A 14576-nucleotide genomic window follows, 5' to 3' on the forward strand; every position below is an offset into this window, starting at 1 on the left:
AAGCTAGCCGGGCTGATGAGAGGTGTTACCTCGAAACCGGTCCGGTCCTCGGATGCTTGATTCCGTTCTGGGAAGGACATGGCTTTTGTAGTTCGGACTGGACTGTTCCCATGGGGCACAGGGTCAGAGCTGATTTGCATATCGCCATTGTCTAACCCAGGGTGGTGTGGAGTGCAAAAAAACGATGGATTTGGGCCCAGATCTTTGGACTGGGGTGAATGTGTGACATTGATCCACATTCTGTCCATCACCTGTTTTGTTTGCAATTGCCGCCATAAGTGCGCTGGGGATGCTCAGACGTGGGTCCCAGGCACTCCACACCACTGGAGTCAAGCTAGCCGGGCTGATGAGAGGTGTTACCTCGAAACCGGTCCGGTCCTCGGATGCTTGATTCCGTTCTGGGAAGGACATGGCTTTTGTAGTTCGGACTGGACTGTTCCCATGGGGCACAGGGTCAGAGCTGATTTGCATATCGCCATTGTCTAACCCAGGGTGGTGTGGAGTGCAAAAAAACGATGGATTTGGGCCCAGATCTTTGGACTGGGGTGAATGTGTGACATTGATCCACATTCTGTCCATCACCTGTTTTGTTTGCAATTGCCGCCATAAGTGCGCTGGGGATGCTCAGACGTGGGTCCCAGGCACTCCACACCACTGGAGTCAAGCTAGCCGGGCTGATGAGAGGTGTTACCTCGAAACCGGTCCGGTCCTCGGATGCTTGATTCCGTTCTGGGAAGGACATGGCTTTTGTAGTTCGGACTGGACTGTTCCCATGGGGCACAGGGTCAGAGCTGATTTGCATATCGCCATTGTCTAACCCAGGGTGGTGTGGAGTGCAAAAAAACGATGGATTTGGGCCCAGATCTTTGGACTGGGGTGAATGTGTGACATTGATCCACATTCTGTCCATCACCTGTTTTGTTTGCAATAAATATCATAGCCAGAACGTAAACTGCCAAAATATTGTGATGGTAAGTATATTTAGGTAAGCATATATTTAACATTCTTAACTCCACATCTAGGTACCTTGAAGATATATGTATCGTCAAGGTACACATATTTGACGTTAAGTATATTAAATCTATGACACTTACTTCAACAATATTTTTGTAGTTAATATTTTGGCTCTGATATTTTTGGAGAAAATGTATTTAAGACTTCATATTCTGGTAGTACACCCTAATTCTTCTCCCACTCACATACTTCTGCTTTTAGTGGATTATTTGTGCTGAAAACAATAAGTGCTGGATCCTGAAGTGTTTTGTTAGAAGGCCATCGCAGATTTTCTTGAATAGCAAGACTGTTTTTATGTTGATTCCACCTCGTGTCTCTTTCTTCCAGCACACTAAACCTTTTGCTTCTTTAGCTTCTGCGATTTCTTTCTCACTCCAGTTTTTTTAATTTCATAATCCATTTCATATAATTTGTTTCCTCTTTCTTTCGCTGTTTTGCTCCAGGTCAAAGTCTAATGATGATAAATACGTTATTTTCTATAAAAAGAAGTGGTGGTGCCCACCACCTGAAACCATCACCATAAATTAAGCACGATTGCTTTTACTTCAAGAAAGCTTCATGTCAGTAGAGGATAGACCATTCACCCAAGATTTCTGAAATCGTGAGGTTTAGTTGGTCAGACTCTAAGACCAAAGACAATAAGACAGGGGCTGCTTTAAAAGAAAAAGTTGATATGTAGTGAATGACTTTGAGGGAGAAAAGAGGCACAGTAGTTCAATGGACCACTATTTGCTCCCTGAAAAGACCGCAACCACCATTGACAAGGTGAAAGCTGATACACTTAGACATTTTGTAAATGTGTTACCACCACTGTCAGGTCACACTTACTGATAAATGCTTTGCAGTTTCAATTGCTGTCACAAACCATTGATACATTGGACACAACCCACTTTCCTTTTCAGTCTGTATGTGTATTCGGTGTGTAAAAAGTACACATAAATTGCAGCTTTTATTTTTGCACCACAAAGCCTGTGATTTTGAATTGATATAAGCCTACTTACAGTACTCTAAGTTCCAGTTTCTTAAGGATGGTAAATGATCTGTAGCTGTCTGCAAAATGTTACCTGCATCATATCAACATTTTGGAATTTGATGTTGAGTATGAGAATACGAAGATCAGTCTTGTGACCCTAATGGATTTGTGTTGTGAGCAGTGATTCATACGGCAGTCTTCTTTCTTGAGTTGTGTTTTGATTACATAACATGCCAGTGAGTGAAAAGTAGCAAAGATAACAATGGATTTAAAAGGTAGAGCAGGCTATGTGCAAATATATAGGGATGTATTGCCTTCTTAATAAGCACTCTACAATTAGTTGCAAAACCTTCTTCAAACCGCTCCATTGATTAGATATGTTTTATAGATTTAAGAATCTACAGCCATATGATTGTGTTATTGTCTGGTTACATTAAAATAGTATTTCGTATCAATTGTAATATATTAGATGAGTTATATCCAAAGTCCCTGTACCAATCTGTGTCCTACTTGCTTTCTTTCTGCAACACTAGTTAAAGATTTGGAGCGTTGAAGCTCACAAATACCTGATCTATGCTATTTAATCTTAAATGACAAGGGTCAATATGGAAAAAACGCTGTCTTCAGTCCTTAGGCCGCTGAAGCTCACACATAGTGGGCTGAAGGACCTATTGATGTATGTGTATTCAGAGTGACTCTCTTGAGATTTGTCAGGAGTGAAAGGTGGAAACCTTTATTTCATGAGCTTACCGTTTGTTTTTGAAAAGTTATTCAGGTGATCATAATCTATTATTTAGAGTTTTTCTGAAGTAAATATAATACATATTGAAGCCCTTTTCTTGTTTGACAAGTTCAATGACTTCTACGATTTTAGGTGGCTATGGAGCAGCGTCTTTGAAGATGACACGCGATCCACTCAACATGTCTAGTAAGGGTGGTGAATTTCCTCTTGTTCTGGGACGTGATCTCTCTGGTGTGATCATGGAATGTGGATTAGATGTTGGCTATTTCAAACCAGGTGATGAGGTGAGTCTAAAGATGTAATACAGTCATTATTTAATTCTAAATCCGATTGTATCTTCAACAGTGGACAATTTAAAGGGGCACTTTCATAAAAACTATTAAACATCAGTGCCTCTCTGACCCCCCACACCCTTTCCAGGTCTTCTTTTACAGGAAACAGAATATTTGCAGTTTGTGGTGAATCATAGATGACAGTCGCCATTGTGTCTGCCTTTAGCCTTCCTACTTGCTCCATCAGTGATGCCACAGCAGTTTCTTGGCACATATTAAACATGACAGCCTGGCTGATTGGAGCTTTTTTATAAGCAGAAGAAACGTGCATTGTATGTGCTCTCCACACCATCTGTAACCACGTTTTGCATACTGTGGGAGGAGGGTGGAGTAAGGAGACACCAGTGATGTGCCCCTAGATGAGCCTGTATGAAAATGCTAAAACAGGTAATTTGACAGGTGGTCACTATGATTTGTCTTTCAAAATTGAAAGATATGCACCTCTTCCTATGTACCTCCAAATCTTGAGAAAGATCCATGTTGGTGGGGCTTTTTCGTTAACTGTTTTTTATTACTTGGAGAACTCATCATCATGAACCTAGTTGCAGATTGTTACATGCAAGGAAAACCGTCCATTATTCTCACTGATTAGGGATTTCAGGCATGCTCCTGCATTGTTTTCTCCTATCATTCTGACAGTCTGAAGCAGTGACCCGTAGTTCTAGATTGCCAGACTGACCAAAGAAAAGCATGCACAAAACTGAGCATGTCTTAGCAGACTCGCGCAGACTCTCATGCATAGTAAGTGTATTTAGGGAAATGACGGGCAGTGCTCTTTTTAAATTGAGATGGCAATTTGAGCACGTCTCCAAGCTCTTAATTCTTCAGGCTCAGTTCTCTTACGACGCGTTACCTGTCAGCGCTCCTGTGAAAGGTTGCACATAGTGTGATTGACAGCCAAGGACCAACTCTGTCCTGCCTTCTCGATCACATTCTAAGCGTGACTCCAGATTTCCCATTGATGGAACTTCAACCATCAGTGCTCAAGATAGAGTGTTTGTCTGACTCTGAGTGGAAGTGAGTGTGTTAGTAAGAGTAAGTGAGAGAGACATTTAGAGAACGAGTGAGTGTGACAGTCTTGTGAGTTTAGGGGCAGGTAGAGGAATGGAGTCAGAACACTGGGAAGGCAGTCTACCAATCATTGGACCTGGGGAAGAACCTGCTAAGTTTGTGAGGGGCAAGAAAGAGAGGGTGTTCTGAGTTGTAAGAAGAGATAAAGACCCTGGAGGGTTGATTCCACCAGAGGAAATCAAGATTTGAGGGGAATGGAGAGTTGAGAGTAATTAGAGGCTGATGAGGATAGCGGAGGGGTTGTGGGCAGGGTACACAAATAGCTGAGGGAACTCGGATACAAAAGGGTTATCTCAGAAATACAAAGAGGTAAGAGAAACAAGGGACTAGGAGATATGAAGCTGTAGAGCATGGGTCGTGAGGCGACTGATAAGCATGGGTAGATTGATAGGCACATGAAACATACAAATTTGCTTCTCAAGGTAATGGGGAGTACAAGACTAGAAGGTTTAACAGGCATGAAAGATACATGGATGAGCCTAAGAAGGCTGTGAGGGAGGTGGTTCAGAACCATGGGACTGATAAGGAAAGGATCTTAGAAGCCCCTAGAATCACAGTTGGTAAGCTTGAGGGGACAAAAGAGTGAGACTGCAAAGAGCAGAATGAATGGCATGTGAATGGCCTGCAAAGCATAGTCTGATATAGGAGATCTTGAAATAGCCTGTGAGCTTAGAGGTTATGAGACTTTGTAAATGTGGACACAATTAGCAATTCTAATACAGTCTGAATCAATTTGTGCTTCTTTCAAGTTTATTCTTCCATTAATGTTAGCTAGTTGTAAACACAATCCTTGGCATTCTCTATCTCAAACTCTTTTCTTTTCTTCTATGACAATTTTCTTTTGCCTTTAAACCTACATTTTAATAACAAGAACTTAGAGGATTTAAACAAGAGAAGCAAGACAATTGTGCAAATCATTGCAGTTATTAGAGGCGTGAGATTAGTATTAGCGTACAATCTCCCAGACTATCAAGCCACTCGTCAACCTTATTAAACCCCTTCCCAGTTTCACTAAACCAGTAATGTACTGCTTCCCATACACCATGCCCTTTTGAAGCTAGGAATTCACAAGAGATGTTAGTCAAGTTACTCACATATGCATTAACAACCCTACTGTTAGCAGGTAGAAAGATGCAGCAATCTTTAGCCTTTAGTATCCTGAAAACACCGCCCTGCTTCGGAAGAAGGCTATCTGACAGTAAGCAGTATTGCATAATCATCAACCGAATAGCAATTAACTCAGAATTATTCTGGGTTAAGGCCCCAGCTATATTAGAAGCAAGTCAGTCCACAAGCATAGACAAATTGATAATTTCATAACATTCATAGGCACACCTATAGAAGAAATGAAAGCTTCTAATATATCTAGAACTATCTGTCGAGTGCCACGTTTCACCCTCTTCAAACCAACAGTATTTCTCACTCCACTCATGTGATGAACTATAGGAAACACCAAAGCAAGATAACATGAACCCACCCAGTTTCTTGGCAGGTTGAAATAATCAGTCATACCACACACTTTATAAATCCCTCTCAGAATAGATTATTCTTCAGCCAAGAAATCCCCACTAACAACATAATTTCTTTAACATTCAATTGACCTAACTCCAATAGGTTCACAACTCACCCTGCATAATTCACCCTTTCTCTTATGTTCCATTCTCAATCTTGAATGCAAATTTGACAATCTAAATTCTTCTTTAGCCTTAATCTTCTCTTTTTTCATATTCTAATCTATTCAATCTCTCACAATTGTTCCTCTTCTCTTCTTGTATTGTCTAACAAACTCAAATTCTTCATTACTTAAACTTCACACATTCTCCTGGTTAGTTTTATCAGTTTGCTGCTTAATTTGTGCATATGTATTTAGAAATGTTACATATTTCAACCTGTTTTTGACATCTAAAGAGATGTGTAGATCCTCCAGCGAGATATTGAAACCCAACTAATAAGGAGATAGAAATTCATGTTTGTGAAAAATACTAACAAATACATTGCAAGAAAGACCATAAGACATTGGGAGTTGTGAGTAGGTTCTGCCTTCATCTACAGAGGAGCTAAGAAAGTTGCACACAAAAAAATCCTTGACCACCGCATAATATCCACATTTTCACTGAACAGTTTAATATAGATATCACCATGAAATCCACTAACTAAGCTTTCCGTTTGTGTAAATTTATTCGATTTAGCATCATGATGTACTTTGGTTAATTAAACTTCTGTAGACTCCTATCCCACCGGATTAAAGACCTACAACAACAAGACAACTAAGATTATTAATATTATTATCAAAGTGATTAAACCGAGAATTTTGCAACATTTCCTACATGCCATTTTCTATTTAGATCAAAAACAAAAAGAATGTGGAACTCCAAAAGTTAACAAAAGGTTTCTGTAAAACATTAACAGTATTTTTCTTTCTTTTCTTTTTCTTTGAAATAATAGTCAGCAAAAGCTTCAAACGTAATTTTTTTATGTTCTCTAGTTCAGTTAATTCAGACTATATATCTTTTTCTTCTTTGTCTGGATTTTCTTGATATTCTTTCACAGTTTAAGCTAATTTACAACAGTCTCTTGTAAGCTGTTTTTTTTCTCCTGGTCTGCTTTCGAAGACGTATTGGCAACAATTTATTGGACTGTAGGTCTCAGGTTCTGACTCTTATTCTTCATCATATATAGATGCTAGATATGCCCATTCAAGTGAAGCTTACTTTCTGTTTGAATTCTTTTTCTTGCTAGTTTAGCAGCTTCTGATTCACTTTCACTATTCTTTGGATCAATTTCAGTCACCTCATGCATTTCTTGATTGGCTTAAGTACTCTTTCTGCTACTGCTTTTCTTTACAGGTTTTCTTTAGTGTCTTTATGGTTTCAACTCTTGCATTTTCACTTGTGACTACTGCTTAATAGTCTCCACTCACTGATGACCTTGAACTTTGGTCCTCTTCAGTAACATTTGTCACTGTGAACTGTTTTCTTCCTCTGGGGGTTCACTAATCTGATCTGATACTACGGCTTGTTGCTACCACTCAGGACTTTGACTCTGTAACAGCTCTTTACTCTGGTCCTGAACCTAAAGCTGGCCACAGCTACCGGTACCTTTCCCAGGATCCTCAGTCTCATCAGAAATAATGCCTGTGACTTTATTGCCTTAACCATTTCATCAGTTCCATTTCAAAATTTTCCAAATCCCCCCTGGATCCACGCTGCAAACTTGAGCTTGACTTTGTGAATTAGTGGTTGGTAACACCAGTTCTTCATCTACCGCCTTCACTCTCTTTGTGGGAGCAGCGTGGATCCACTGTGGAACTCCAGCAGATTTCACAGCAGGGTTAGTCACAATTATAACTTGAAACTGACAATGCCATCATTCTTTCAAGCAGTTCCTGTGAACATGCTCTTGATGAACACCAAATTACCAGGATTCAGCAATTGACACTGGATTTCTTTGGTTGAATTTGTTGCCAAATTCTCCTGATGAGAAACCGATTTCATCATATCTGCGAGACCTCTAGAACAATATCATCAGTTATTTCAATAAGCTTAGCTGAAGGAGTGTATGCATTTCTCTGACCGTTAACACTTCAGGGGGCGAGTGACTAGACTTTCTGTATGGAGTACTTTTTGCACTCATTAGGACAATAGGAAGGGTTTCAGACCACTTCATTATAGTAGATACACATATTCTTTGGCCATCTTCATTTTACAGTCCCATTCAAGCTCTCAACTATTACAGAAGGTTAAGGATTATAACTACAATTGAACATTTGATCAGTTTGAAAAGATTGTACAAATAAATTGCAAAATCTCAATTTTTGAATGGGAACCAAACTTTGTCTTAATAGAAGTCTCCAAGAAAAAGTATCTGATTTAATTCCCTTAACTAGAGTTTGCTAACTGTAAGCTGTCCAATCTCCAAGTGGGATATGCCTCGGCCCATTTGTAGAATGAGCAGACAATCACATGAATGTATTTAAGACCATTGTAAACTTGCTGTTAGGAACTGGATCTCTATTTGGCAGAGGTTTGCACCCTGTCCAAGTAGGGATAACAATCCTAGTCAGGGTAAGTTAGATACACATTTTAAATTAGACTGTGCTCACTCTCTGGTAGCTTGGCACAGAGCAGACAGGCTTAACTTATGAGGCAATGTGTAAAGTATATGTGCAACACACACACAGTACAAAATGAAAACACTACAAAAAGACTCCACACAGGTATAGAAAAATAGACAACATTTAACTGAGTAAAACAAAACCAAATAGACAAAAAAACAATTAGTAGAAGTTGAGATACAAATTTGTTTTCAAAGAATGTATGCAATAATAGTGCTTAGAAGTTACTAGTGGTCAAAAGGTTACTTGAGTTTGCAAAAGACCGGTACAAATCCACAGTTCAGGCCGACCACGACAAGTTCCGCTGAAGAAATACCTTGGCTGGAGCAAGCATCGACGTCGAGAGCCTCGCAAATGGGGTCCAGCATCGTCATCGAGCTCCATTGAACTGAATGCAATGCATTGTCTTCCAGCTGCGCGATACGTCTTTGTTGAGCCACATAGGCTGTGGATCCACTGTAGTTGTGCAGCCTCTGCATCCGCATCGAAAGGCGATGCAGCAGAATTTCTCACACAGTCAGGCGATGCGTTGGTTTTTGCAGAAATCAGCTACAGAACCCATTTCTGAGGGCCAGAACTAGAGAGGGCACATCAGGCAAGGGAAGAACTAACAGATGGCACTCCAGCAGCACAAGCAGGATTGCAGGACTTCTTTTGTATCCCAAAAACTTCAGAAAACAGGAGGCAAACCAGCAAGAAATCTTTGGAGTCACTCTGGGTTCAAGTGAGATGTGTCCAGTCATTGTCCTCAGCAGGGCAGAGACCAGCAGGCAGCAGGGCAGCTTGGCAAAGAAGAAAAGCAGTTCCTCAGAACAGTCAGTCAAGTCAAAGTCGCAATTCTTACAGCACAGCAGTCTTTACTCCAGCAGAGGTCTTCCCAGGTCCAGTAGTGTACTGATTTGGTGGGGTCAGAGCCCCAGTACTTATACCCCAAAGTGCCTTTGATGTAGGGGGTGACTTCAAAGGTATTATCTGAAGTGCACAAGGATCCCTTTCAACCTAGTCTAGTGTCTGCCAGACTATATATTGGGGTAAATCAGTGCTTTGTGTGTGGACAGGACACTACCTATTGAAGTTTAAGTGTCAGCCCCTACTATTCCTCTCTGCCCCGGAAGACCCATCAGAATGCAGATGAGTGCTCAGAATGCAGAGGAACCTTATCTTCCTGTGTTTGTGGCTGTCTAAAGGGAATGCACAAAGTGTAGCTGTCACCAATCTCAGACATGTATTGGAGACTGGCTGCAGGCACCCAGAGCAAAGTTAAGTACAGAGAAATGTCCACTTTTTAAAAGTGATTTACAAAAAGTGAGCAACCCGAAAATACCCTTGAGGGCTTGGGTAATTGAAATGGAAAGGTAAAAGTGCCTTCAAGGGAATTTATTTTCTATATGTTCAGTAATTCAAATTGGTTATAGAAGGATAAATCAATAGTCCTTATTATGAATCAATCCAATACTATTTGACTCGAAATTCAATATAGATACTTTGTTTCATTAAAACACAACATATAAACAAAGACACAAGGTGTATTAGAAAAATAGTTTTATCAAAAATTCATTGAGATAAGTGACTTCATATACAGATAAATAAACAAATAGGGTTTAGGACTGTGGGTACATGTATAAGTAAATTACTACGTGACTCAACAGAACCTAAAAAACACCTATCCCACACCACATTGAATAAAACAAAGATAGCGATAAGATGTACTGTCGACAGTACATCTTATCCCTATCTTTGTTTTATTCAATGTGGTGTGGGATAGGTGTTTTTTAGGTTCTGTTGAGTCACGTAGTAATTTACTTATACACGTACCCACAGTCCTAAACCCTATTTGTTTATTTATCTGTATATGAAGTCACTTATCTCAATGAATTTTTGATAAAACTATTTTTCTAATACACCTTGTGTCTTTGTTTATATGTTGTGTTTTAATGAAACAAAGTATCTATATTGAATTTCGAGTCAAATAGTATTGGATTGATTCATAATAAGGACTATTGATTTATCCTTCTATAACCAATTTGAATTACTGAACATATAGAAAATAAATTCCCTTGAAGGCACTTTTACCTTTCCACTTTTTAAAAGTGGCATTTCTAAAATCGTAATGTCAAACCCAACTTTACCACTAAAGATATTAAACCAAAGATATTAAACATGATTTAACTGCTCCTTTCTAATAAGGAATTACAGCTTAAAAATCTTTTAAGGAGTTCCCAATGCTAGCCTATGAGAGGAGTAATCCTGCCAGTAGTGAAAAACAAATTTAGCTGGTTGTCGCTAGCAGCACATGTAAAAACCTAAAAATACCTTTTAGTTACACAGCACCCTGCCCATAGGACTACCTAGCGCCTACTTTAGGGGTGACATATGTGTAATAAAAGGGGATTTTAAAGCTTGGCAAGTGGTTTTAAATGCCAAGTCGAAAATGGCAGTAAACTGTACCACCAGCCCCTGCAATCGCAGACCTGAGACAGGTTTGAAAGTTTACTTGTATGGGTGACACACTCAGTGCTGCAGGCCCACTAGAGGCATTTAGATTGTGGGCCGTGGATATATTGTATACAACTTTACAAGGTACTTGCAGGTACATTAATTATACCAATAAGGTATACATCAATGTTACCATGGTTAGCGGTGGTAAAGGGCTCAGAGTCCTAAAGCCAACAAAAAGACACAGCAAAAAGTGGAGGTAAGCAGGCAAAAAGATGGGGGAAGACAACTCTAAGGATGACCGGTCCAACACTGGCATTTCTATAATGCCAGGTTGAAATCTCATAAATGGGCCATCAGATTTGACAATCTGATTCATAAGGACACCTGTCCTCATGCCTTGATTATTTCTCTGACAAATCAAACAACAGTGTCACAAACCTTTTGCAATACTTCTGAATTTGGAGTTTCACCAATATTTGTTAAATGTACGGGCCATGGCATCTTTCCCTTCACGTGACTGTGTAGGAAAATACATTGCCATGCAATTCAACATTGTGTCAGGCATTTCGTATTTATATTCAGGAGTAATATAAACATCCTGATAATTATTTTTGTAACCCAACATTTCTCTTTTTTTCTCATCATCTAGAGCAGGGGTACTCATAGTACGGCCCGCGGGCCAGCGGCGGCCCGGCAAGCCTTCCGCTGCGGCCCGCGGTCCATTCAGACATCTGTAATACCCACTGTGTGTGGAACCCCTGGCCACCCTGCCGTGCGCACGATTATTGCTTTGCAGTGAGTGTCACAGAAGCGAGCGAGACGCACATTAAATGATTCGCGTCGCCCTCCAAAAGCTGTGTTTGTTTTTCTGGGAGCCTCGGCTGGCAGCAGCCCCGTGGGGCGCTGAGGGCCTCTCTGTGGAGCCTTTGAAAGCGCCCGGTGCCAGGGGCCAGGGCCTCTTTCTGCCGAGCTGTGCCCTCGTGCTGGGCGGGGATTGACGGACCCTTTCACCGTGTGTTTTTTTTTTGTATGTAAGAGTGTCCACAAACACTGCGGTTTCAGCAGCGCTCTATGGGGCCGGGCTATTCCAGTGAAGGTCAGAGTGGAGATTCAGGGCAGGGCGCTAAAAAGAGGCAAAATACAACAAAGCCTCATTAACAAGTAAGTGGTCTATTACAGACCTGTGGTGAAGTACTCGGGTGCAGCCGGCAAGCTGCCTCAGCCCTGGCTGACACACACGCACGCCAGGTGAGGTGACAGAGGGAGGGAGGGAGAGGGAGGGAGGGGGGGGGAGAGAGGCAGAGGGAGGGAGACAGAGTTACTAGTGAATGTGGGACTGCAAAACTCTGCTCAGCATCACATTCTTACTGTTTAATAATTTTAGACTGTACCTTACTCCGTGCTACAACACTAGGTTTTTCTAGATTCCAGTTGCTTCTAACTTCTGCTGTGCCAATGATTCCAGGAAGGAATTCATTTGAAAATGAGCATTTACAGCCAACGCGATGTATGACACCAGCATTACTATTACGTTTCTTACTTTTCTCACGGTTAGAGATTGTGACATGTAGTAAAGTAGAAACAACCATAGTCGCTTGGTTTAAGTTTAAACCTTTTCCATAGTTAAATTGAGAGTTACATCCAGAAAATTCGTTATTTGCTAGGAATGCAGATGTGACTTTTTGACCGTGGTATTAAATCCAAGATTGAGTAGCAAAGTTTTTGAGCCAGTAATGGCATTTTTGAGCTGTGCTCTCTTACACCAGCCATCTAATTATGGACTTACGATATACAGGGGCACTTTCACAATGTAAATGTGCCGCAACCACTATCAAACAATTTGTAAACACCCATGTAGTTGAGATTATTCCGCAACCCAAGACTAAATTGGGGATATGTTCGCTTGCCACAAAAAGAAGATAAAACTGAGCAATGAATGCACTGCAATGTGAAAATATGCATCATTTAAATTTGTGGTGGTCGTGAAGTCCCTCTCCTATCATCTTCAATACTGGATCACTTCCTGAACGGCTATCATTTAGAAGTGTACTGTCTTTACATAAAGGTTTACTAGCCAGAAGTCTGTAAATGGCAACAGAGAGGGAGGGGGAGAGGGAGGGAGGGGGAGACCGAGAGGGAGGGAGACCGAGAGAGAGAGGGAGGGAGACAAAGAGAGGGAGACAGAGGGAGGGAGAGAGACAGAGGGAGGGAGAGAGGCAGAGGGAGGGAGAGAGACAGAGGGAGGGAGAGAGACAGAGGGAGGGAGACAGGCAGAGGGAGAGAGGGAGACAGAGGGAGGGAGACAGACAGAGGGAGGGAGACAGACAGACAGAGGGAGGGAGACAGACTGAGACGAGGAAGACAGAGGGTGGGAGACAGACTGAGGTTAAAGAGGGTGACAGAGGGAGGGCGACAGAGAGAGGGAGACGGAGGGAGACAGAGGGAGGGAGACAGAGGGAGGGAGGGAGTCAGAGGGAGGGAGGGAGACAGAGGGAGGGAAGGAGACAGAGGGAGGGAAGGAGACAGAGGGAGGGAAGGAGACAGAGGGAGGGAAGGAGACAGAGAGGGAAGGAGACAGAGAGGGAAGAAGACAGAGGGAGGGAAGGAGACAGAGAGAGAGAAGGAGACCGAAAGAGACAGAGGTAGGTTGAAAGAGGGTGACAGACAGAGGGAGACAGAGACAGAGGGAGGGAGGGAGACAGACGGAGACAGACAGAGGGAGGGAGAGAGAGAGAGAGACAGAGTGAGGGTAGCAGAGGGTGAGAGAGAGAGGGAGTGAGACAGAGGAGAGAGAGAGGCAGTCAGAGTGAGGGTGACCGAGGGTGTGAGAGAGAGAGAGAGAGAGAGAGAAATGTGTGTGTGCCGGGTCTGGTGGCTCAGTGGACGAAGGCGTCCGCTGCAGGGGCCTGTGTTCAACCTCATGGTCACAGTTTTTATTTTGCTCTAGACCCGCCCCCTCCCCCACTGACCCCGCCCCCACCAGTGCGGCCCTCGGCCACAAACCACACTGTAAATTTGGCCCCCGAGAGAAATTTTGTGAGTACCTATGATCTAGAGCTTCCTCCTGGAGGCCCCTCAATTCACTTAAAGAAGTTTGAATCGGATTTGCTAAGAAACAACTCCCATCTTCTGCATTTACCACTATGTTTCATTCGATTAAGTTTGTTCTAGTCCTTGCATCAAAGTAACATTTTTAAGTGCACAGTATCTGGCCACTTGGTCTGTATACTTATTTACAATCATGACCATATCTTTTCCAGCCTCATTGGCTACACACTTGACTACAGCAATTTCTTTGGCTGTTCTATTGCTTCCAGTAAATCAAGTATGTAAGAACTTTTCTTGATGTAAGTTCCAGATGATATCATCTAACCTCTTTGTGGCCTCCGTTGCCCAGAGTAGTGGACTACTCAATACCCATTTTGACTGGCTGTATAAATCATTACATTTGAGTCTCCTGCTAGACAAAAAGATTTTGTTAATGCAACTAACTCTTCCACTGGTACTGAATTTTTATTCAGCAAGTATGAGGCTTCAAGAAGTTCATAATTGGAATTTACTGCATAGGCAGCCTTCAGTGCTCCTCAATTGTCTCTTAAACAGGAACCATCAACAAAAAAATCAGATCAGCCTTTTTTTAGAGGAATTTCTTTAATGTGTCTCATAACTGTGACATTAAGGCAGTCATGTTCTGGCTCATCATCATCTTCATCACTCCTGTTTTTATCTTCGTTACTGTTTGGGACCGGTAGCAGTGTTAGAGGATTAAGGAAATTACTTTTGTTTAACTGACACATTTTCACTTCTCAGTAGGACTAGTTCATATCTGGTAAGATGATGGACAGTTTGTCGTATTCTGAGTCCGGGTACGGGTCAATTAATGTATGTCTC

General features: G+C 41.7%; 1 protein-coding gene across 1 annotated transcript in view; it reads left to right on the forward strand.

Annotated features, from left to right (window-relative positions):
- RTN4IP1 (reticulon 4 interacting protein 1) overlaps window positions 1-14576 on the forward strand; it is a 316827-nt gene that overhangs the window by 65835 nt on the left and 236416 nt on the right. The window contains exon 3 of the mRNA XM_086950968.1: window positions 2862-3013. Coding sequence (XP_086807094.1) covers window positions 2862-3013 — 152 coding nt within the window. The remainder of the gene's footprint in view (window positions 1-2861; window positions 3014-14576) is intronic.

Source organism: Lissotriton vulgaris, unplaced genomic scaffold, assembly GCF_964263255.1.
Source record: "Lissotriton vulgaris unplaced genomic scaffold, aLisVul1.2 SCAFFOLD_683, whole genome shotgun sequence".
In the NCBI taxonomy this organism is placed as follows: domain Eukaryota; kingdom Metazoa; phylum Chordata; class Amphibia; order Caudata; family Salamandridae; genus Lissotriton; species Lissotriton vulgaris.